The sequence below is a fragment of the Agelaius tricolor genome, unplaced genomic scaffold, assembly GCF_023055355.1.
Source record: "Agelaius tricolor isolate 1412-34295 unplaced genomic scaffold, bAgeTri1.0.p SCAF_1, whole genome shotgun sequence".
Taxonomy (NCBI): Eukaryota; Metazoa; Chordata; class Aves; order Passeriformes; family Icteridae; genus Agelaius; species Agelaius tricolor.
The window spans coordinates 40,076,678-40,102,320 of NW_027269261.1; the positions used below are offsets into that span (position 1 = coordinate 40,076,678).

The following is a 25,643-nucleotide window of genomic DNA, read 5'->3' on the forward strand; positions in this document are numbered from 1 at the left end:
AACATGGCTCTTGTAATAAGGATGAATAATAAAAATAATACCTGTCTTTTTTTTTTTTTGTGAAATTGCTGCATTCCACCTCTTTTTAAGTTAAGTGGGAAACCACAGCCCATCTTATAAAATATTTCCTTGTAAGTGATTTCCCCAGATATAATAAAATTGCTATCAGCTTTAGACTGTTTTGATAACATATACACACTACACCTAGCTCTTGAGACAACTGAAACACGTGATTAGGTGATCCTGGTAAAGATGGGGTTTACTACCTAGTTTTCATTTTAGTATAGTCATTTTCACTGATGAAATGCTATCAACAAAGACCAGCCTTCTCCTCAGGGAAGAAAATTCATCCACAGGTAGAACTTTGTGGCACCACAGATGCATGTCTTTTGGCAGGCCCTTTGGTTTTGATGTTTTCCTTGTAAGGCAGAGCCAAAAGAAATTGAACTGAATTGCAAGAGGTGCAGTTTTGGTAGATTTGGTAGATTGGTAAGTGATCTCATTCATACTGAAGCTAAATCCTCTAAGGCTAGGTGCCAGAATCTCCCCAAGCATTTCTGTAGCCAAATGTGGACAGGTAGGCTGGATAAAAAGCAGCTTTGCAGAAAAGGGCCTGGGGGCAGCTGTGAAGAGTGAAAGCCTGGAAGTGTGGGTCAGTGTGCAGGTTGAGGGAAGTGGTTACTTCCCCTTTCTTGTGAGACCAGTACCTGAAGTGTTGTGCTCAGCTTGGCTCCCCCAGTGTGAGAGTTCTATGCATGGATTCATTTTTTTTTTGAACAGGAGCTTAGAGGATGGTGGTGGGGCTGGGGTGTGTGATCCATGAAGAGCTGAGATTGTTCTCCCTGTAGAAGAGAAGGTAATGATGGAAGAAAGTAAAGAAGGTAGACTTCCATGCTTACCATGTGGAAAAGAGACCTGTACTCTTCCTACAGGTGCCCAGTAGAGGACAACAATCTACAGTGAGAGAAATTCCAGTTGCATACATGAAATAAAATCTAAAGAATCACAATGAAAATGGTCCAGGACTTAGAGCAGATACTCAGAGAGGTTGTGAAGTCTCCATCGCTGGACATTTTCAAAACTCAAATGGACAGACTCAGAGCCACTTGATCTAGCTTTGAAGTCAGTTCTGCTTTGAGTAGCAGGCTTGACCTCCACCAAGCCCTTTCAACTTAGATTATTCCATGATTCTAGAGAAACAGACTTCTGTGTGGAAAACTGGATATTATGGGGATAGACAGACCATCTGGCTGCCTCTGTGCATGCAAACCACTCTAGGTAGAAATAGTTTTGCTACAGTTTATCAGTGCAGGTGTTTTATGTTCATGCTAACTGTCCCACAGAGGAAGGCCAACATTTGCAAATACAGTAATTTAACATTGACTACTGTAAGGATTTAAATCTTATGTCCTTGAAGAAATCTCTTAGGAAATGTGGACTTGGAACATAATCAAATAGTGTGCTGTGTGAATAACTGCAGCTGATCCTTACACTTGGATCTAAGTTTAAAAACAAACCATAAGGTTTCTAGAAGTTTTCAGTTTGTTTTTCAGTTTCTTAACAACTTCAAGTGTTTTGCTTCAATTGCTCTGTGCTATAGGGAAACCACAACAGATACAAGGTAGTAAAATCAGGTCATTTGCCCTGTTCCTGTAGAAGTGTCGCATGCACTTTCATAGCAAGAAACTGCTTCAGCTATTTTTTTCTCTGAGATGGAAAACTTTTTACCTTGCACTCACAACACGGTTTGTTTTGGCTGACAGGTGTCCTTCAGGTCATGCTGCAAGGGAACTATTGGGAAAAGGCTGGCATGTGGCAGTGTAGTGTTTCCAGATGCATTTTGGCTTAGGTGATTGTGGCATACTTGCTTTTAAATTGATGTTCCCATCATGTTTCAGACGTGTAATTCTGGTTTGTGTTAGGTTATGTGATTAAAAGCTCAGCTCCACAAATAGAAAGCGGACCAGAGGAAAGAGGTAACTTGTGCAGGTGCATCTGCCACTGCTGGGGGCTGCTGTGATGCAGCAGCTCCTCTCTCCTGAGGAGTGGAGCTGTGTGGCTCAGCATGCTGGAGCCACCCACATCAGCAAGCCCTCAGAACCCTCAGTGGCAGCGAGCCTCCTGCGCGAGGAGCGCTGCCCATGAAGAGAGGTGGTGGTGCAGCCCACCTGCTTTGTACATTGGTGGAGGTTGGGTTTGGGATTAAAGCTCAGCTCTTGTGAGCACAGAGGAGCAAGGGCAACTCCTGTTACTGAACTGGAGCTCTTGAAGCTGAGACCCCTTTGCCTTTCTCTTTCCTGGGCCATCTCGGGGGAGGTCCCCTCAGGCAAGCCCTTGGGTCACCTCATGGGCTTAATGACCTACAGAGACATGGGCTCATGGGATGTTGGAGAAGAGTGTTTGGGGGATGCATAAATCCTGTTCTGGGATATTTAGAGCCAGAACCCAAAGGGGAGGAGAAAGGGGGTGTCGTGGTGGTTTGGAGGAACAAGCATGGGAAGAGAGGGAAGGGGGCAGTTGTGGGCAAACAGGCTGCTGCTCAGCAGTGTCGCTGGCTGTGCCTACCCCTCATGGCACTGTCTGCTCTCCCTGACAATTCTTTCCAGTTCTTTCTAAACATGAATAAAATGCTTAAAACTGTCTAAGTAAGGCTAAGTAAACTGTCTACCTAAGGATAAATTAGGGATGAATTTACGCAAAATCTAGAAGCATTCATTTCCTTGAAAGCAATGTGATACTTGGCTATGTAGAAATGTTAGACAGAGATTGGGTTTTGCAAAATTATTCTGGCAGCCTTTATAAGAAAAACACCTTTATGGTGTTAAGTACCTGACATCCTGACTGATGTTTTCTTCATCTCCTTTGAACTGCAAAGTAAGAGGTCTGTGCTCTGTTCATTAAAAGGAAACTGATAAAATTGAAATATAAGCAGTTCAAAGCATTCCAAGCAATTCAAGGTGAAATTACAAAATGTAGGTTCTGGGTTTCAGAGACTAAAGCAATCCTGGAGGTGAGAATTTCATACACTTAAACTTCATAATTTAGCACATATTCATGGGAGAAATATGAAATTTAAAGTAAATCTTATGGAATAAACTGTAGATTTAAGTAATAGGCTCTGTCATTAAAAAGCAACACAAACATACAGGAGTTACTGTTAACTGTAGCAGTGCAAACCTGGTATTTGTCAGTTGCATTCACTCAGTAGACTAATGCTAATTAAGCCCCAGTAAAATTTGGAATTAGGCACCCTAACAGAAACTATGGACTGTACAAGAAGGTTGGAATTTTGAGCAGGTTTTGACAGTGCAGGTCTCTTTAAGGTGTGGTCACAGATGTCGGGAGGTGCTGATGATCTCAGAAAAAGAGGACAAATTCTCAAGGTCTTCTTCCATGAAAGAGAAAATTAATGAATACTTTCATGAGTTTCTGGTTTCAATGATGTGTGCTAATTTGATGGCACTTGATTTGAAGGAGTTGGAAGTGCCAGTCAAACAAATGCTTTGGGGCTATAGGTCTCATCCAGCCTGGGAAGAGAGATTAGGATACACTAGTGTGATGTTAATGCATAGAAGCTCTTCTGCATTGATTCCTTGCATGCAGGCTTTTGCACTAAATATCAGAATGTATTAAGATGAACTGTGGAAAAATGCAAAGGGACCCAGAGAGGCACAAAAATATAGGCAGAAATCAGTGCCAAGTAACACTTTAAAAGAACCCAGGTCAATCCAACTTGTACAAAGAAAATTAAATCAAGCACATGCACAGGAATTGAGACTAACCCAAAGAACAATGAAGCTGAGAAGGCAATGGGTGGTAGCAGAGAGCGAGTTATGTACAATTGTTTGACACAGTAAGAGTGCTGGCAGCCACACAAGAGCTTTGGCTTGGTGCAGGAAATTCCCTTTGCACAGGGGATGACTGAGGCCGTGCTCCGTTCCCTGGGGCATGTGGAAGTGTTCTTGATGGTGAAGCAGATACTAAGCTGGGCAGTTTACAGCAGGGAGAAGCAGGTGCAAGGATTGAGTTAAAAAAAAAAAAATTAAAATCTGAATAAATAACTGCATCACGTTAGAGATTAACCATGAGGAGCACTCTGACCAAAAACCAGGACCAAACCTCCTGGTTTTGAAGGAGGTCATAATCCCATTTGTAAACAAAAATTCAGAAGGTTAGTTTTGGCTGTGTCTTAGTGTTGTAGGGAATGAGCTAGCAAATTGGGAAAGGGTTAGGAGATGCACGGCTGTAGCAGCTCATATGGACTACATGATCTCACAACTCTGCCCCCCTGTTTTTTGTCACAGAAATACCTCGTAATGTCACAGCTCTAACAGTACAAGCCATGTAGAGAGCCTGTGAAATGCGTGATTTTTCGGGGCAGGGACTCTCCTGACCGTGTCGATGGTGGGAGCAGAGCCGCAGAGGTTCTCTTCCTGCAGCACAGCGCCTTCCCCACCATGGCCCCACCCTGCCTGGGGCTCCAGCTGGAGTGCCATTCACAGAGGTGCCCGAGGGAGGAGAAGGTCTCTTTCTATGTCTTCCTCTGCAGCATTTCCTAAGAGCAGCACTTAAGATCTGGTTCAGGCTTGGAGCCATGTGGAAGCTAGAAAGTGTGTGGGTTAGAGAGAAGTGCAGCTCATTGAAGACTCAATCTGGACCTGGCACTGGCCATTCCCATTCCTTCAGACTTTGAAGCAAAGGATCGGGTCTGTGCAGTACAGCTACAGAGCTGAAAGAAAAATGGGGTCACAAATGTAGGCCAATTGCCCATGCATCACGGAACAGGAAATCTTGCAGAACAGCCTTTTTCTTTTACTTGTCTCTCAGTGTAGTTAGAATTTTTAAAAAATTTATGCATCCTGACTCATGCTGTTGTATATTAAAAGGATCTGTTCGTCATGGGAAGCAAACTGAACACTGTCCAGTTGTGTGGTCTTTGACAACAAATAGCATCTATACATTTTCTTGTCACTACTGTGTTTTTACACAGATTACCTGCTTTTTTTTTTTTCTGTGTGATAGAATCAAATTCTGCTAATAATAATTTTATATTTACTTGATCGTCTCATCCTTGAGCCATTAGGAAGGGAAATTGAAACAAACTTTCAACAGGAAAGAACATAAAAGAGATCATTCAAATCAATCAAACCTAATTGCTTGGAGTTTATTTTTTTCCTCCTTTGTTCCAACAGTATAGGAGAGCAGAAGTTGAGCTGTGACAAGCTAATCACATACCTAAAGACAGATTTCTTTCTTGAGAATGATTGCCCCTTTCCTCTCCTGGTTTTTGTTCTTAACCTGGGGTTTAATCTAAAACTACAACAGTCTGTTGTTAGCTACCAGCCTGGGGCACACAGTTACTTGGAATGATTGTTAGTAACTGTGTGCTTTATTTTTAGTAAATATGATATTTAATAGAATTTAAGGCTCCATCTCAAGATGTGGCAGTGCAGAAAAGTCTCAGGGATGTAGAATTTGCCAACACTTTGGGGAGAACAGAAATTTTGCTGCTTTGCCACAGTTATTGCCCAGCAGCGCAAGGTGCTGAGAGGACGGCCCCCACTGATCATTTTTCTGGGAAGGGGCAGTGTTTTCTCTCTGCACAAGGTTGCAATGGGAAGTGGAATTTAATATTGTTATGTTAAACCTACTGAAGTGAATAAATGCAGGGACACTGATGTGTCCTATGGACTAGTTTTAACCTCTACCTGCAGAAAACTGCACATATAGATAAAGCTACACAAGCACAAATTAGATCTAGTCTCAGGCACAGAAAGGAGAGGGATGAAGGGCAGTTGAGTATATTTGGGGTTGGAGTGGGCAGGGGTGAGGCAGTGTGGGACCAGTACTGAAATCCTGGTGGAGCATAGTGAGGCACATGCCAGCTCTGTAGTGCAGAACATTCCTCACTTCCAGATTTGCACTGTGGTGTTAGCAAGAAGTTGAGCTATTCTTCCTTCCCAGTAGTTTGATGGCTTGTGAAAAGGTAGAAACTCTGATCTCAGAAAAGCCCTCTGCTTTGATTAGTCGTGAAGCCCGTCAAACTGGGAACTGTGCCACTCTAAGCACAGCACAGGTAACCGCAAGATGGTTACTTAAAAAATCCTGTGACTGATTTGGGTTTGAGGAGATGGCAATGCTGTTGCTCAGAAGGAAACAAAACCTACTCTGGTGTTGTTCTGAGCTGTTAGAACAAGTCAGAGGGGAGAAAGAGACAACAGGCCTTCGAGGTGAATATAGACAGCTCAACATAGTTCTGCATGTGGGTAGGGGGCCTCACTAAATGTATTTGCTGGTCTTTCAGGGACCTGGAAGAAAACCCTTGGATTGCCTTCAAATCAAGCAGAATTGGGTTTCCCCTTAGGAACATTGTATAGCTCCTGAAGAATCAACAATAGAAGTTGCACTTTTGGTGGTACATTAGAGATGCTGTGTAGTGAGAAGAAATTCTGGAACTAGGCAGACTGAGAGGCTGAACTTTCAGGAGGGGCTGTGAGGCAGAATTGGGCATGCCAGAAATGTGCTTAAGTGTCCTCGTGCAGGGGCTGTGCTTGAGTCTGAGGTTCAGAGCATTGCAGTGCTAGAGGGACAGAAGAGCTCCTTCTTGGGAGAGCAGGCTGGCAACGGGCCCATGAAAAAGCTGCTGTTTACAACAACTTCAAAGTCTTGCTGTGAGTTGGACGCTGCTGTACTCTAACACAGACTGAAAACCACCCTGGGCCTTGCAGGAGTGCAGAAAGAGAGAAGATGAAAGACTTTTAGAGTAGGATGTCACCTCAGATATAACAAGATAAAGTCATAAGCAATCAAAAGTCTCTGTATATATGACTATTAGAAGATACAAGTCTAGTATTTTCCAATGATTCTGGTATTTTCTAATTGTTAGAATTATAAGACTTTTACTCCATTAAAAATTCTCTCAGGCCGTCTCCAAAAAAAAGCACCCTTAGTTCATGGGTTATAGAAAATTGGACTCTAGCAGTTTCTTTCTTCTTTATTCAAACAGTAGCTTTTAAAATTAACTTACAATCAGAGGGGAGCTTTAAAAAATAAAGCCTTGTGCTACCTTCATTAAGGAGGCATCTTCCTCAGCAGAAGCTCAAAATAACTCTTAACCATGTATCTCCTGTTGCTTGTAAAAATCATCCAATCTATCATTCTGTCTTGCCTTTGTCAGTCTTTGTGCAGTCAACAGTGATGGAAAAAGAAAAGTAGTGTAAAGAGAAGTTATTTCTAAATCATAAAAAAGCCTTCAGGGAGAGCTAAAAAATACTGACTCTTCCCATACACCTCTTGTCTCACGCTGGACCAGTCTCACATTCACCTTCCATTTCAGTTAACCAGGCAAAGTGGCTGCATTTGAGAGCTTCATTTTGTGCTCAAGGGCTTCTCTCCAGCTGCTGGCATGGCCTCTCTCTCACCCTCTTGCACTCTTACCAGCCTCTTGCACTAAGAAATGTCTACCTGAGTACTGAAACTTTGCGGCTCGTTCAGATGATGAGGAAATTACAAATTACTTTTGCAATACCATATCTTAACAAGAATTTCAGGTTTTAGACATTAATCCTGTTATTGGTTCCACTTCTGTAGAGCTGAGGTAACTTCAGAATTTTGAGGTGTCACTCAAAGTTATCAGGCAGTAGCATCTGAACAGCAGAGGACACAAATCTAGTAATTACAGTGTAGCTTCTTTCATAGTTTCTCTTCAGTAATACAACTCAGTGAGGCATCATTTTTGTTGTATTTGTTTGTATTAGATTCTTTAAGAGACCACAAAACTATCACTCAGGGATGTCCAGGAACCTTCTGACTGAGCTCAACAAGTAGGAGTCCATCCCTTTCTCTGGCACAGCTGAGGCAGGGTACTCATCTCATAAAATCACTGGGAAAAGTGTGGCAAAAATCCCATATTACTGAAAGCTGCTCGCCTGTTTTAGCCCCAGTGAAGTATTAACAGGAAGGATCATTTGACAAGGATACAAGCCAGCCTAAAGCCAGAGGTGGTGTGGATCAGGTTGGTCAGACAGGTCTGGCAGCATTTGATGCAGAACACCTCTGGTCCTGCTGCCTACATTTGCTGTGAAATGGCATCTTTCTCTTTTCCAGCCATGAAGGCTGAAGCCCTGATGACAGCGAAGCAGATTTTCCCTCCTTCCTCCCAAAAGACAGTAAGTAAAATTTGCATCATGTAACACTTGTGTATGTCAAAAAGGAAAAAGGAGAACAACCCCCCTGGACACACCCTGGCTGACAGTAGGCTGCTGTATGAACCTGGACATGAGGAACACACCCCACTGTGGGGCTGGGTGATGAAGATATCCTCAGAGACCTGGTTTGGCAGTGAATGCCAGCCTTGATGCCAGTGTAACAGAATTCTCTTTCTGTTGGACAGGCTGAAGGGTGTTCCTGAAGGATGGGCTGCTCTGTGCCATCTACAGCAGGGTGACCCAGGAATGACTGGCACACATGACACACCATGTCCTGCCAGGAAGACATCATTTTCTCTCCACAATCAGTGTGAGGATTAAGGGACCATTTCCAGAGTTTTATGTGTCACTGTGGGTTAGTGTGGACAAACTTCTCTCACGTGGGTGAGACCTTCCCTCTTGGTTGCAGATAGGAGTGACAATTCTCACAAGAACCCTTGTTCCACAAGCACAGGGAGGGGAGTTAAGCAAGACCCAACCATATTTGGGATCGAGGTATGGGCTCCTGTTGGCTTTTGCCTGATCCTGGAAAGAGTTGGTTTGCTAAACATGGGGAAAATTCCTCACTTAAAAACCCCAAACAACAAACCAACATAACACAGCATAAAGCAACAAAGAAAGAGAATGAAAACATTTCTGTTGTTTTGCCAAACTAAGACAGAAATGAAGACAGAAAGGCAGGTGCCAGAGCCCAGGAGAAAGTGTCTGTGGCAGCTGACATGTTGGCCCATCTGCCATTTAAAACCAGACTGAAAAACACCTTTGAAATTATCCATGCATTTAGAAGTAGGCAGAGATCTAGACACCTCACTAGTGTGAAGCTTTCCTGGCTCAGGAGGGGCTGAAGAGTCAGTTCTGCAGTGTTAAATGCAGTGCAGTGGTTAGCTGTGGGTGTGTTGACCCTGTGCCTTCACACTAATGTTGAGAAGTCAAGGAACAGATCACACAAACCTCATGTAACCAACACTGCTTTGAGGAGCCTTTTTGGATTCCAGTTTTGTGTATTTGACACTAAGGTTGTTTGGTAAACGGTTCTTGTGGTGTGTGCCTTAAGAGTCAAGACACTTAGTCCTGGCACTCTGGATTGAACAGGGAGCAGGTATGCTTGAGACAAAAGGACAAAAGGTGCAGAGGAGCAGCACCTCTGCCCCTACAGCTGACAGCAGGTAGAAGGAAATGACTAGCTGGGCCAGGTCTCACTTCAGCATTTCAGGTAGCAGTGCTGAGGTTAGAGGTGTTTTGGAAGAAACTGAGCTTGGAAATAGCAAAAGGAATATTGTGCCTCTGAAGTAATGAAAGAACAAGAATGCTGTCCCAAATATTGCCAGCTGAGTTGTGATCCTCACTCCAAACACAGACTGGTGAGGTCAGTTGAACATGGACAGAAAGAATATTTTGGGTGCAAGAGAAAGAAACATATCTGTCAGATGGTCATCTTTGTAGGAGGAAGCAGATAGAGCCAAGAATTTGTGTAGGACCACAGAGAGCAGCAATGGGGAGCAGCAGCAGATCCTGGTCAGGGTGTCCCAGTTAGCATTCAGGTGGTGCTTTCTGGAACACTAAAGCTTCAGTGTAGTGAGAGCCCACTGGGGATGAGTGATAGACCAGGGCAAATTTAGATGCCTGTTGAGCCTAGCCAACAAACTGGGAGGAAGATGAAGTGAAGCAGGACGTGGTTAATACTAGTTCACTTTTTGAAATCTCAGCAGTGGAGGCAACCAAAACATCCTGGGGAGAAAGGACCATGGGTTGCCAGCTTTCTCCAGTGTGTCCTCACAAACACATATACCTCACCCCTTCAGTAAAGAACACGTTTGTGCCGCACAGCACAATCACAAAATTCTAAAATCATGGAATAGTTTGGTTTGGAAGAGGCCTTCAAAGGTCATCCAGTCCAATCCCCCTGCAACAAGCAGGGACAATACCACAAAGAGATGAGCAAGGTGCCTGGGCAGTCATCAAAAATAATCTAACTTGGAGAAAGGCTAATAGATCCTTTGGGGGCTGTACTGCTTCTGCCACCTGAACTGGCATAACTTTGCACTGGGTAAGGAAGATACACTGAGAGACCTGTTAAGCTGTTTTGCTGCAGATGAAGAAATTTCCTTGAAAAGGCTACGAGCTGCAAACAAGTTTCTGGTTTTCCAGGTTATATTGGCTTTGTGTGGCAATGTTTTGGTGGAGGTGGAGGTGGGTGGGCAAACCCAATGCCAGACACTCCAAGACAGATGCATTGCTGGTCAAGGCCAAGTCTATCAGCGATGGTGGCAGAGCCTCTGGGATAACATATTTAAGAAGGGGGGGGGGAAGGAATCCTTCTCAAGAGCAATGGCAGATAAAGAAGAGTAAGAACATATGAGAGAATATAACAGCTCTAGAGACGCCCAGGTGAAGCAATCAGTGAGTGATCTCTCCCTGCCCTTATCTCATGAGCCTTTAATTATATTTTCACTCCCATGCCCATTTGAGGAGGGGAGTGATAGAAATGCTTTGATGGGCACCTGGAATCCAGCCATGGTCAAGCCACCAACCAGTAGTGGTTGGTGCCACAGAAACTAGGAGACTGTGTTCTTGTAGCACACACCACAAGAACCATTCAAATCAGTGCCAGAATGCCTACAGAACTGACTTGTCTCTTTGTGCCCCTGGTGTCGCCAGGTGTCACCAGGACAGTTATACCTGAGTATAACTCAAGTATATACCACAGTATAACTGTGTAGCTGGGCTAACTGTTCTTCACGCTCCAGGTTGTTCCCCAATAGTACAATTCCAATAGATTTAGCTGTGTTGCTTGATTCTCTAACATACCTGTCCCAGAGCATTAGCAAGTTCCTGTCTTTGTGTAAGCTAGATTATATTTTAGGAAACAAACCCATCATCCCTCAGGAATGGATGTAAGCACATGCTTGCATTCTCTATGTAGCACAAAATTAATCAGTTGCAGTTACCAATTTGTTGTTCCTGAGAGGAAACATTCAGTAATGTGCCTCCCATTACTTCTTTGGTTTCTTTTTTTTACTTTTTTTTACCACCTATGAAATCAAAGTGGAAAAATCAATGTTATTAAAGCCCTAACCACCAGTGATTTTATGCATACTAGAGATCAAATGATAACAGCAGCTGCCCACTCTTAGAAGGGAAGTGAAAGGTTATCTCTCTGCTGCAGTATGAATTCAGACAGATGTGTCAGCTGTGCACAACAGAGGATCCTGTGTCAGCAAGTATTTTCCCTGTCATCTGCCTGGCATAACACAGCTCTGTGCATTTCCTTTCCCTCCTAATCCACACAGAAATAAGTAGTTATGCTCAATGCTCTAAAGGGATCATGGTGCAACTCTTCTGCTGTGGAAGTTAAGTGCCTGAAATATTTAAAACTTGTTAAAAGCAAAATTATTTAGACATGTTTGATTGTCTCACTGATTAGTATCTGACCATAGAGAGTATATGTGATTAAGACACAGCTTCCTTCCTATACCAGCCTGTGCAAGTGGCATCTCAGTGGTGAATGTATGGGAGCAGTAATTCCTCCTGTCCAGAAGATCTGGAAGGAGATTTTCCTCCTTGCACAGCAATCTCTTGTGGCAGTTTCTCTCTGGGTAGCCTCAGATCATTGGTGTGGTTAGTGGTATAGATGTAAAATGAGGGAGTCATTGTCTCATTGAAGTGGCCAGCCAGCACCTCCAGTTTATCTTTGCAATCAGCAAAATCACAGCTCACATGCTGAAAGGCACATGCTGTAACTTGGTCCACGCAGAAGGAAAGAAATCGTCTCTGATCTGTATCCAGCCAATGCAAGGACTGCATCTTGTGCAGACACAAAATCAAATTTCATTCTTCCATTTCATCGTCTGTGGCTTTAAGTGGGAGCTGGGATCACAGATGCCTTAAAACTTCCATGCTGCACATCCAGTTGCAGCATTAGGTATATAAATAACTTTTAAACCATCTTTAGCTCTTACTCAGGCCATGACACCCACTGCTGGAGAGAGGCATTGGGACATTCCATGGTGTGGGTCTCTTGTAAAAAAGAGTCATATGAAGAAAGTACAAGTCTAAAAAGAAACCAGGTCACTGAATTCAACATGTTCAGATTAAAATATAAATGCTTGGGAGTACAGAGTGATGACAGGCTCTGAGAAACTACTTTGGTAGTTATTTCAATGAGACATGAAACAGAGAGTGAATGACTGAGTGAAGCAATAAAGAAATGTTACCACAATGGGTATGATATGACTACAGGATCAAAAACATAGGAATTATGTCAGCAACTGCATACTTGGCTCTGCTTGTATCTTTGTCTCATGTGTGCAACACTTCTGACATGGAAATTCACTTGTCCTCTACTGTAGGACCAAAGTTCTACCAGTAAACACTGGTAGAACTTTGTAAACAATTCAGCAGAATTTTCTTTCAGTAGACCATTGACTTCAGAAAGCAGTTATTTGGAAATATTTTGCAATATTTTGTCTTCTTTGAGGTGATATACTTAATTTTTAAAAAATTTATGTCCACTTTAGCAAGTATATGATCCTAAGCCCTTAAATAAGGGACTGTGATTTACATTACACATTCTTTCTTGGGATTTCAGGAATAAATGTATTTTCTGGTCTATAAAATAATTAACCTTTTCTTTTGGGTTGAAAAGGTAAAAAAGTGAGATTGAAAGTGCCTGGCATCTTCACTCAATAGGCCCTTGGCAGTACAAGGATTGTGTTATTGTGTTCATCGCTGTTAGGGTTCATTACTTCTGGCATAACCTGGGGAGATGCTTTTACCAGAAATGGTTCTTAAACCTTTTTAAGATAAGTAGTCAAAAGGGAATAGTAAGAAACAGACCAAAAACAGCAAAATCGAGAAAAAGCTTTTTCTTAAAATGAAAACCCCATGATTTCAATAAACCAGATTTTTCCTTCAGAATGCCTTTAGCTATCCCAGAAGCATTCTGATGAAAATTTAAGTGTGATAATTGGAAAAAGCTGGTCCTTTGTCTTATGATTTCTATTCCTTTTCCTGTCTAAACCTCTCTGAGATCTTAGACCATGGAATGACATTACTCACTGCCTACTTTGTCTGTCCAAAGCTGGGAAACCTAGCCTGACTGATAAGCTGAGACTACAAAAGATGATAAAAACATAGACAAGCATATGATAACTCAGCTGTGCATCGTGGTGCATTTTATAAATGAGCATTTTTGAATTTTAAACTGAAAATTTATAATTTACAACTTTGGTTTATCAACATTTTCTCCAATAGAATAAAATCTGTTTAAGCAGCTTCTCTGAAGTCAGTGATTATCAACAGGAGGATGCACTTACTGCTCTTCATGCTTCTTTCTGGAACTCAGGCCCACTATGAGCTCAGCTGGTTCTAAGAAGTGATGCTGCAGTGAAGCAGAGGAGTGCTCTGAGTATGACTGTGCTCCTCCTTCAGAAATTCCATGTTTAGTCTGACAAGAAATAACATCTGAATCTTTACCCCGACCAGCAAACTGTTTCCCATCAGGTTTTTTTTCATCCTCACTTCATTTTCAAGATAAATATCGAGCGCATTGGTGGAAGAAAAGTGATGGGTTGTGATACCTGCCAAACACAGTCACACCTTGGGCTGGAGGTGAGCCCTAAGTGCTGACTGTGCAGGCTCCTTCCCAAGTGCTCTGTTTACAATGTCACCCATTTAATCCCTGAGCCATAGCTGCTCCAGTGGGAAAAAAAACCCTGTAGAAGGCCTTTAGGAGGGCTCTGTCTTCCCTGACTGGCTTGACAGAGGTGATGAAAACATTGATGGACGCTGGTCAGTGTGAGATGGATATCAGTCACTGACACCTCATAATGTGAGAGGAGGGCTGCATCTGGCAAGGGGATAATGGAAGCAGATGGGAGTAAGGTAAAAGGGGAACAAAAATGATCAAAGGGGAAGGAAGTGAGGGGAATTACAAAATGTAATGCTGAAGAGACATTATAAAGACAACAAGGGACGGGAATAAGAGAAATCTAGAAAAGTTGAACAAAGAAAGAGGAAGAAATAGGGAGAACAAAAAACTAAATACAGAAATACCAAAACCAGCAAAAATGTTTGACAAGAAGTGAAAAGCTATATGCAAACAAAAGAAGGAAATTTTGATATAATTAATGACGAGAAAATATATATTGATAATGTAGGATGGTCATGATGAGCAAATTAAATAGGTAACGTAAACAACTTGAAGGTAAATAGATAGTTTACATTTTATAGTCCAAAAGAATAATGAAGAGACTAGAAGTTCAGCTGATAACTAAGATTTTTAAATTAGATTAGACTGATCTAAATTTAACTGAAGGAACATGAAATCAGGTTGGAAGAGCATAGGTGTGCATGCTGCCTTTCTTTTAGAATTAAAAAAGTTGACAGACTGTGTCATTTCAGAAGAAACTTGTGGATTCTGGAACAACTCAGACAATGGCTTAGCTTTCCCTATCTTTAAATATTTTCTTTCCTTAATTACTGGTGGAAGAAAACTAACATGTGGTGAGATTTGAAAAACCACAATTACCATATTAGCTAAGCAAGAGCAGATTTCCTTTCAGAGTTCTAACATATGAACCAAAAATAGCTAATGCACAGATTAACAAATAGTTGTGTTGAAAGGAACAAACTCTTTCCACTTGCCACAGTGTGAGGGTGAAGCACAAAGCACCTGTGGAATAGGCTGGCTAATTGAAAGAAACTATGTTGAAAAGGTAAGTTGGACTAGGTGGAATTCACCAAACAGTGAATTCTTCACCTTCTGAAAGATTGTTATTTGAGCTGGATATTGAATATATTGCAGACTAAAAGCACAAGATACATTTAAGTTAGAAAGCACCTGATTATGGAACAAGGTGAGCAATAGTTTTTGTAAAGGATTGGCCTCTGATTTATCTTTAATTAAGCATTAAAAATCTGATGTATATTTTGATGACTCTCATTCCATGAAAATATGTTGATAATATTCCATTTTTTCGCAGGCTAATAATCATGGTATTCCAAAGGTAAGTTGTTGTCTCAGAGAGATGTTGGAAGCTGCTACTAGAAGTGCTTGTCTGAATATGTATTACAATCATGATGGACTTGGTGATTTCGAGTCACAGACGGTTTTGTAATGGAGAGGGATTTTCTTCTTCTGTTACTCATTATCTGCTGGTTAAATGACTGCCATGTGTTACATTTGTCTTTGTGCAATGAAGACAGTGCACTAAGATTGCCCAGCTCCATCTCTTTGCTCCTTAAGTTATGAGAAAGAAACACTAGAAATGCTTCAATGAAATATCCCGTAATGACATGTCAGCAAATAACATTACCAACAGAATGTGTTCCTCCTCTGAATTTGCTGCTTTTAACAGGGTTTGAGCCCTTGTTTCAAACTGTCAGAGACTGTGAACAGGAATCTGTGGTTTCCTTCAGACCGTGTTTACAGAAATTGAGTTCTCTCTAAGCAGGATTGAGGCTGCTACATGTAGCTATGTTACTACAAAGAGTGCATGCACCTCAGTTTATCAGGAGTAAATGTACTGTGCCTGGCAGCACTTGAGGGGCAGGAGATTTCAAAATGAAGCTTGTGTTTTCTTTCTAAGAAAGTCCAGAAAGTACCTTCCAAGCCTCATCTCAAGTTAATTAGAAGATTTCCATTATTACAATTTGATGTGCAAATAACAAGTTAGCAAACCAGCACAAAAATGCAGTTAAAAGAAAAGTCAAAGCCCCTTTCAGGAAAGGTTCAAAGGATGGCTTAAAAACCTGTGAAGTTTTAATGATGAAAACTGTTATGAATTATAAAATTATAACTAAAGAGTGAAGAGTACTTCTCTATTGTGATTAAGGATGTCTTGAAAGATTCACAAGGACTTCTGTCTTCACCACTTGTCTCTGCACTGAAACTCCCACATCTTCTTTCCTCCATGTTACTGGACTTTATAAAACCATTTTCAAGGACTTAACTATGTTAATTATGTGATTTAATCACAACCTGCTCCAGATCTGTGATGACAGGGAGTGATTTAGTCCAAACAGCGATAAGGAAGCCAAATTAATTTTATAGTGACCCTGCTGAAGTTATTTGAATCATAGATAGATTTCACACTTTTTTTGCTTTGTATGCATCAAACAGCGAAGATTACTGTTCAGTAATAACAATCAAAACATGCTTTCATCACATATACATGCACATTTCAGTAAAACAGGACTGTCATTTCAGGGCTTTCAGGTATCTCTGTGTTGCTCCATGTACACATGTATTTGGTAATAGCTAAAGTCTTGGATCCTGTGAAAATGAGTAATTGAGAAAATTACATGTACCTGCTTAGATGATTATGAGCCATTACAACATGGTGCTTTAAACGTACTACGTCTCTTTTTGACACCAGACAGCATTTTTGTTTCATTCACTGGGTGTGGTCAGTGGAAAGAAGCACCAAACTGAAGCTGGCAGGGAGCCACTGCTCCTGTGATATGCTCTGTTTAGGAAAAAAGTGAGTGAGCAGAACATCTGTCATCCTGCATTTCTTTAGGTCCAGTGTTCTATTAATTTAATCATATCTTAGAATCTTACAAGACTGTCTAGATTCATGTCATTTTACCTTTTTTTTTTCCTCCTTCCTGCTAATGCAAATATCTAAGTTGCGTTCAAACCCAGGTCTAGAAAAGAAACATTTCTAGGTTTTAAAATTCAGGAATCATGAAATGAAATTAAAATTCGTTCCAACTAATTTTAGCAACAGACTTGAACAGCATGAAAATGAACAGCAAATGCTTGTGCCAAACAGGCAAATGAAGCCACATTTTACTTATCTACCGGCATTTGCATATTTTGTGTTTGCATATCTGGACAAACATTTGGGTTGTGTGCACCTTAGCATGTAACAGATTTTTTTTTTCTTCTAAAACAGCTGCTAATCAATTTGGTAATTATTACTTGTCTCATTTCACAGTTTTACTCTAAGCAGTCTTGTTGATTTAAATTATTGATCTTGAAACTACTCATCTGCATGATATTAAGTGTACCCTTTGCAAAACCAGGTCATCATTCAGGACATTTCTGAGCACAATGACAATTAACATCCTGCTTATTATGATTCTGATTCTAGCGTGATCACTTTAAAAATAATATCATTACATAGGTAGGCTAATAAGTAAATTAACAACATATTCGCCTCCAGCTTGATTTTTTTCAGCACAGCAACATTTTCCTTTACATAAAAAACCAGGTTATTGCTGTTGCTTGTGAGGAGGAAGTGGTGGGTACTTCAATTTATCTCTGTACCTTTAACTAATGCTGTTATTTCTTGTTTTCTAATTTAGAATGTGCTCCTGTTGAGGCTGATGGTAAATGTGCTTGAGGCAGTCAAAAGAATCACACATCCTCTTTCACCTGGCCATTAGACGATTCTCAAATTGGGTAAGTACTAAAATAAAATAGGTAATCTGTAATCTGTGTATATGTCTGGCAAATGTATTAAACTGAATATGTAAGTGGGATTCTACTTATAAGGATGGACTACTCTTAAAAGTACTTAATGACTGAATTTTTTTTCTTCATAGAATTCTTTTTCCCTAGGTCTGTCTTTATTCATTGTGTTTTGTTTGTATAATTCAAATAGTATATTTGCTCTTAAGATTGCAGTTTAGTCTTATGTTTGAATACTTGCACACTGCTTTCATAGTGAAAAGAAATGTGATGATGTGGATAAAGTGGAAACATACTAAGCTCAAAAATTCAAGGCTTATATATTTAATATTCAGAACAAAGGTGGTTTTGAGGTGCACATGCACAGACATGTACTACCCATATGTATTACATAACCAATATTAGGACACACCATCTTATATATAAATATATGAAAATTTATTTTTGTATTTACCTAATACATTAATGCTAAATGAATATGTAAATATGCAGATTATAAGTTAAAAAGGTGCCTACTGGAACACTGTTAGAAATATTTAAATTGAAAAGGATATTTTGTTTATAAGAGCTATGATTCAACTTCCTCAGAAGCCAGTGCATCTTTTTAACAACTTCTGCGAATGCTGTTTCAAATTCAGAAAAGGAAGTCAGCTCAAGAGATTTAAATCAGGTCTAAATCTAATCTCTGCAATTCTGATTTCAGTTTGAGTCCTTTGCTACAACTCTCATACTAACCATCCTCAGGAAGCTTCTGCTGGACAGTAGAAGTAATTTTGTGAATAAATGTGTGGCTGGTGGTGCCTTTTTGAATTCCTGTAGGATCAGGAGAACATGCATCTCTATTATGATGAGTAGCTGTTGTTCCCCATATGATCTCTGCTGAGCTCTTCTGTGAACTAAAGAGCCTTTTCTTAGTAATCATCTGAAGAGAGCTCCCTTCTTAGCCCTCCTTGCAGGCTGTGGGAAATATCCATGGCTCCCTTTCTTCTAAATGCCTTCACCCAGTCACCTTCCTTCTGTATGTTATGCTCATGTTTCAGGGTGTCTTTGTCCAAGTGGAATGAAGAGTGACTTGTAGATAGAAGATACGTTGTCAGACTCTGTATATTTTAACCATGTTGGTCTTAAACAGACATGAATGGCACACACTTAGAATGATAATTTTCTTGCAACAATAAAATAACAGTTTCTAAAATAATAACCTAGACAGGTACCCCTTTAATTCTGTCCATCTGAAGAATTTCTGTAGCTGCCAAGTACAAAGGGTAACAGAAACACCAAGCAAGGTCATGAGTGTCTGGATGAGATCAGAAAGTGTAAAGCAGTGGACAGTGACTGAAATTGTGCAAAGATGGGCTAGGGGACCATAGCCCCTGGTTAATTGCATAACATGCCTGCTGGCCCTATACATCTCTGCACTTCTGACAGACACCTTTAAGTTGTTTGAGATTTTCTTCAGAAGGTGCTCAAGCACTTTCTAGCTGTCATATTCCTGCAGCTTCTAAAAATCAGTTTTGAAAAGCCAGCAGACAAAGCTGGAGAGATAGTTAAAGATTTGTTTAAAGGGCAAAAAATCCAGATAAGCTGTGCTGCCTTAGCTATATCATGTAGTTTAGGTCCTTACCCAGCTGCAGCCCTCTGTCATGAGCCAGCATGCCCACATGAGTCACCCTCATTATGCCTTTGGAGAGCGTTCTGTCCTTTCCCTCCCCCAATTTCCCCATTGTATCTGGACTTCATCTGCCCCACTTTTACAAATTCTCTCTCTTTCGTTTTCAACATTAGGTAATTCCCAAACAAGAAGGTTTTGGTTTTGTAGACTTAAAGCTGACCCATGTGCTCTTCCCAATTGGTAACACAACTAGCAAAAAAGCACAAAAACCCTAGATAAAACTGCCCTTCACAACCTTCACAAATATGGGACCTCATGTCATCCTGTCCCTGAAATTACTGCTTAAACACTGCTTTGCTGGTAGGTGCAGTTCTCAGACAGCAGCTAGTGGAAAGAAGGGAAGGACTGAACTCTTGCAAGAGGAGTCTGAGGAATGAAATCTCCTGCCCATGAGCTCCTGTGTGAGGTGGAACAAGTTATTTAAGCCCAACTTCCCACGTGTGGTCACTAATGGCATTTTCCCCATTTTATTTTTCTGTGACTTTAGACTCTGTGATCTGATTTGCAGAAGTCTGATCCTGGATGCAAACAGTCAATGGATTTAATCCTTTACCTAGCTGAAGTCCTTAATAATTTTAAGTACTCTTAGAAGTGATGTTGAGGGGGATACATGTCTCAAACTGAACATCTTAAGTGATACTTAACTCTAATGACTCAGATTCTCCCTTTTAAACAAAGATGGTAATACTTCTTCACCACAGGGCGTTGTGCAAATTAAGTAAGCCTCATCTGTAAAACACTTAGGTATCACAGTGATAAAAAACCCATCTTTTTCATAGTGTGCTGTCTGAACTGCACACTGAACATTGCACAGTGAATCTGTGCATTGAGCCAAGACAAAATATGAGTGCTCGGTCTGTTCATACATTGTGTACTATCCTTTGCACTATAAGAAGATATTATTCTTTTGCTCTTCTATTACTTCATTAGTGTAATAAAAAAGGACAAATAAGATGTTGAAAGTGCTGAGACACTGATAAAGGGTCCGAGTGGGGAAAAAGGGTAAATTGTTGCATTACTGTTATGAAATATACTAAGGGAGTGCTGTTTATATTTTCCATATTTCCCTTAGAACATGGATTGCTATTGTCATACAGAAGTTCTCAAAGTAAAATTTAATTTATTCTGATTTCTTGTGTGCAAATTTAATGTGAAGTAGCGGTCACATATTCTCATATATAATTTATTAGCCTATGAAAAAACATTCAATATTTAAGTCTGGGCTCTTAATAATACTGATAAAACCCATTCTCTTTCTACAACTGCACATTTTGTAGAGATGTGTGATTTGTTAACATGCTCCAGTGATGCGATTCTGTTTTGAGTAGGTTTTATTCCCAATTTTGTTTTTCTACTTTTTCAGACTTCTTGTGCTGGTTTTCTGATCCAATCTACTTTATTTTCTTTTCAGAAATACTTGGGAAAATATTTTGAGGTCCTTCTGAACATATTTTTCTGAGAAGTGTACTGCCAAAATGAATTTTGTAAGTACCTAATTGATAAACTCTGTTAGTATGTCAATAAAACAATGACTCTATAAGACCCAGTTCCTTAAGACTGCAGATCCAAACACTGTAATTTCAGGAGTGAAAATCTGAAAAGATGTTTCTGTCAGCAGAGTTCACTATCAAAGCACACTGTTTATTGGATTTTCACTACAGGTGTGGTGTTTGTGGTGCAGGTAAATGTCAGGCTAGCTAGCATAAACTGCCTCTCTAGCTGGTAGAGAGAAGTAATCAATTTTGGGCTTGATTTAGTCAAGCTACATTAGTATGAAATGCATAGCATGCTAGAAAGGCCTGTTTGCCTTGTGTGATGGTAAAGGAAGACTAGACGCCTAATTTGAATTCAGAATTTTACACTGTGGAATCTTCTGTGACAGCAGACTTGTCCTTTCTGCACAATGTATTTAAATATTAGGGCCTTTGGGATATCCAAAAGGATTATTTCCACATTTGTATTTTAAGTATGATTTAAAGAAATTTCCTAGATAGTTCTTACAAGCTTTGTCTATAGTGTTAAATGCATTTGTAATTGGAATGTGTGGCCAGTTATTTATAATGTTTCTACCATAAAGATTAACATCTGTGTGTTGACTGGTGTTCTCCTTTGCTACAGACAGACCTTCGTACCACAGATTACCCCTATTATTCAGACTATGCTTCTCTGATCACGCCACCTTGTTCTAAGCTGGAAGTCAGGAACTTCACAAAAGCATTTCTGCCAATTGCATACTCATTGATTTGTATCATCGGCTTCTTTGGTAACATCTTTGTGGTGATGACCTTTGCTTTATATGAAAGAGCCAAGTCTATGACGGATGTGTACCTCTTCAACATGGCCATAGCAGACATACTGTTTGTTCTTACTCTTCCCCTGTGGGCAATGAATTATGCTGCTGATGAATGGCTTTTTGGTGATGTCCTTTGCAAAATGACTAGAGGTATCTATGCAATCAACTTCAGCTGTGGCATGCTGCTTTTGGCCTTTATCAGCGTGGACCGGTACATTGCTATCGTGCAGGCAACAAAGTCCTTTAAACTCAGGGCAAGGACTCTCGCACATAGTAAACTCATTTGTTTGGCTGTGTGGATATCATCAATTTTAATCTCTAGTCCCTCTTTTCTGTACAATGAAAGTTACAGCTTCTCCATGAATGAAACCAAAGAGATTTGTGATCACAGATCTGCCAGAGTGTCTGAAAGCACAACACTGAAATCGCTGCTGCTATGGCTACAAGTTGCATTTGGATTTTTTATACCTTTCATATTCATGTTTTTTTGCTACACCTTCATTGTCAAATCCTTACAACAAGCTCAGAATTCCAAAAGAAACAAAGCAATTCGTGTGATTGTATTAATTGTCGCTGTTTTCCTAGCTTGCCAGGTACCATATAACATTGTTCTTCTCATAACAGCTGTCAACATGGGCAAGATTGACAAATCTTGTGACAGTGACAAGATAATGGCTTATGCAAAATACACCACTGAAGCCATAGCATTTTTACACTGCTGTGTGAACCCTGTGCTCTATGCGTTCATTGGAGTGAAGTTCAGAAGTTATTTTGTGAAGCTAATGAAGGACCTATGGTGCAAGAGACACAAGAAAGACAATAAACGTAGTTCAAGGACAAACTCTGATACTTATCATTCAAGACAGACTAGTGAAATTCTGACTGACAATGGATCATCTTTTACTATATAATACAATTTGAACAACGTTAGGACTGAAGGACTCTTTTCACCAAGGAACCCAAACCAATGTCACTGTGCATGTGACAGCAAGTCATCTGAGCTTCTCTGTGCCTCTAAATGAGATCCACTGATCTACACCTCCTTTCAGGAAATTAATTTAGATGAAGGAATAATACTCTCCTGTGTAAAACTAAAGACTTATTCACTTCTCTTAATGCTCTTCTAAACTACATCCTCTTGAAATTATAAAGAAAGTGAAATTTAAAGAGGAACCCTCGTCATTGTGTAAGGAAAAATTGCATCTCATCTGTCCCACAACACTGAAATATCCCCAAAATAATAAGTAAATGAATAAGGTTACATCTAGGCTCTTTATTACATTTATTTTGTTTCTGTTTATTACTTCTGCCTGGAAATCCTAGTGAAGTGTAGCTCTCAACTGTGCTTATATTGCAGACAGGTAACATTGTGACAGTACTAACCCAAAGAGATGGCATTTGAGCAAAGCATGACAAGGAATGCAAACTGCAAAATGAAAAAAAAAAAAAAACAGGCTCAGGACTGCTGACATAGCTGGGTGCTTGGTCTTGTAAATCTTTGACCAATGCTATTCTGAAGCTTTGCTAGAGTTTCCTCTCATTGTTTGGCACAGGCTTCAGATGCTGGAATCCAACAAAGCCGATAACCTGATGAATATCTCTGTGAAAAGTTGCCTCTTTCTAGCTGAAATTCACACTCTATTTTTTAAAAGGCAACTAACTGGATAAAACTGCAATTATTCCAACACGATTTGTTGGGATGTGATTGGTGACAAAATATGAAGCATTTCTTTATATTTAGCTACTGCTAGCAAAGATTCCTTAGGAATGCATTTACCAGCTCAAATATGCATATATATAGTTTCAGAAATTAGTTAGAAGTTATTGTCTAAAAAAAGAGCAAAATCTGATGTAATTCAGCCAAAATTTTTACTGAGATGGTATTTGACTCACTATGAATATAGGAATATTTATAATAAATGCAATTTGTTTTACTCAGTCTTGACTCTTCAGCAAATCCTCAGTGGATCTTCTGCTTATCGAGTGAGCTTTACCACTGTTGCAATCACTGTGGGATAGTGAGATAGACAGAAGCAGGAGATGAAGATCCCTTGAGGAAATCATTAATAGGGCACATGAAACTAGTACTGCCTTGGCTGGTACAATCCATCCTTGTTTCCACTCCAGTGTCAGGTTTTTAAATATCAGTACCAGATATGATAAAGATTGCATATATTTATCATAACTGAATAGCAATTTTGCAAGAATATGATAGAAAATTATGTAAATACAGATGCATGCGTTTGCTGTACATAGTAATGATGATTTTCTGGAAGAGAAGTCAGCAAATAAAAGTTGTAACTGAAAAGGAAAAAATCCCCTCATATCTAAGAGTTCTGTTGTTGCCATGAAACATTCTTTTACCCCATGCAAAATCTGTCACATCTGAACAGTCTGTCCATCGTGGGCTCCCTGAGGGAGCATGCCCCAGAGTGGGAAGTTCAGAGCTGAAGCAGCTGCAGCGGCTCTTGGGCAGAACCTCCCAAAGCTCCAAAGTGTATCCCCCACCTCCTGCCACCTCATTGCCGTGCCTGCATTGGCCTTCAGCCACTGAGCAACCCAAACCCTGCCCCAATGGGGTTCAGGGGCCAGACAGCAGCCAGGGGACAGTCACTGACTGGGCACTGTCCCACTGTAGCTCCACATTTCTCTTCACAGAGAAAAGCAAGGCATGATTCTTCCCAAGAATATTTCTGGGTTTCACATTCTCTGAACATCAGAGAAAGAAAACACATTCTTATAATTTGCTGTGCTTGTGTTGTGCCAAAGTGGAATGCAACATGGAGATTGTTTACCCAAAGTCATGGTGTTTTGTTTCCTTGGCCTATCAGGGCCAAGAGTGTGTGTGTGTCGGGACTGTCGGGTGACAGTCATGAGACTGAGTGCAGTGCAGAGCGGTTGTGTGCAGGGTTGAGTGCTTGGCAGGTTCAGTTTTGGATGTATAGAATAATATAGTATAATAAAGTAATTAATTAGCCTTCTGATATCAATGGAGTCCTCCTCATCACTCCTCCTTCACTAGGGCCCTCACAGCGTAGCTCTAGTCCCACCAGCGGTGACTTGCTGATGGACCCGGGAGAGGGCAGGGAAAGTGTGCCATAGCCTTCCTGAAGTGGTTAGGGGAAAGAGCATACTCCCTCATGGGGAGGACAGAGAAAGAGACCAAAGCAGGGTCTTGCTTTGAAGAAGCAGGAAGACCTGGGCCTTCCCCAGAGAGCGGGGTCAGCCTGGGGCCTTGCCAGCCCCTCATAATGGTGAGGGACCCAGGTAAGCTGGAAATGGTGGTGTGGGACAGCTGCTTCGGGCAGGAGCAGCACAGCTTTTGGACTGTGTGAGGGTAAAACGCTCACTGGAAATGACATTGAAGTGTAGAAAATGTACCCAGCTACTCCCCAATGTATATGGGAGAGAAGTCCTGCTGAGTGAAGAGGAGTATGGTACAAATGTGGGACTAAAACAGCACTTGGAGCACAAATATTGCTGGTGCCAAGTCCTTGCCAAATGTGCTGCTTGAGGTGCAGCCAAAATCTTGATTGCCATGAATGAGTGTTCTGTCCCTGGAAAGATGGGGGTAGAGGGTGGATTCCTGTGATCCACAGGGTGGATTCCTGTGATGGTTTAACATGTCTGGCTGCCAAGGATCCACCAAAGCCTCTGTATCACTCCCCTCCTCAACTGGACAGGGGAGACAAAATGTAAAGAAAGGCTCATGAATTCATATAACAGCAGGGAGAGATCACTCACTGATTGCTATCATGGTACTTGGAGAAGTTAATTGGATTTATTACCAGTCAAAATCAGAGTAAAATAATGAAAAATACAACAGATCTTAAAAATACCTTCCCCCCATCCATCTTCCTCTCCAGACATAACTTTTTTCCTGACTCTACCTCCCTCTCCACAGCCAGCAGGGACATGGGAATGGGGATTACAGGCAGTTCATCACAGGTTTCTGCCACTGCTTGCTCCTCAGGAAGAGGAGTCCTTCCCCTGCCCTAGCCTGGAGTCCCTCACACAGAAGGGTCTTCCATGAATTCCTCCAGCATGACTTCT

General features: G+C 40.8%; 1 protein-coding gene across 1 annotated transcript; it reads left to right on the forward strand.

Annotated features, from left to right (window-relative positions):
• Positions 1–12,811: 12,811 nt before the first annotated feature.
• Positions 12,812–23,876, forward strand: CCR6 (C-C motif chemokine receptor 6). Its single transcript, XM_071430867.1, has 3 exons — positions 12,812–17,616; positions 20,709–20,781; positions 21,416–23,876. Exons 2-3 carry the CDS (start codon positions 20,773–20,775, stop codon positions 22,499–22,501), a joined length of 1,095 nt encoding a protein of 364 aa, XP_071286968.1. The 5' UTR covers positions 12,812–17,616; positions 20,709–20,772; the 3' UTR covers positions 22,502–23,876.
• Positions 23,877–25,643: the final 1,767 nt, after the last annotated feature.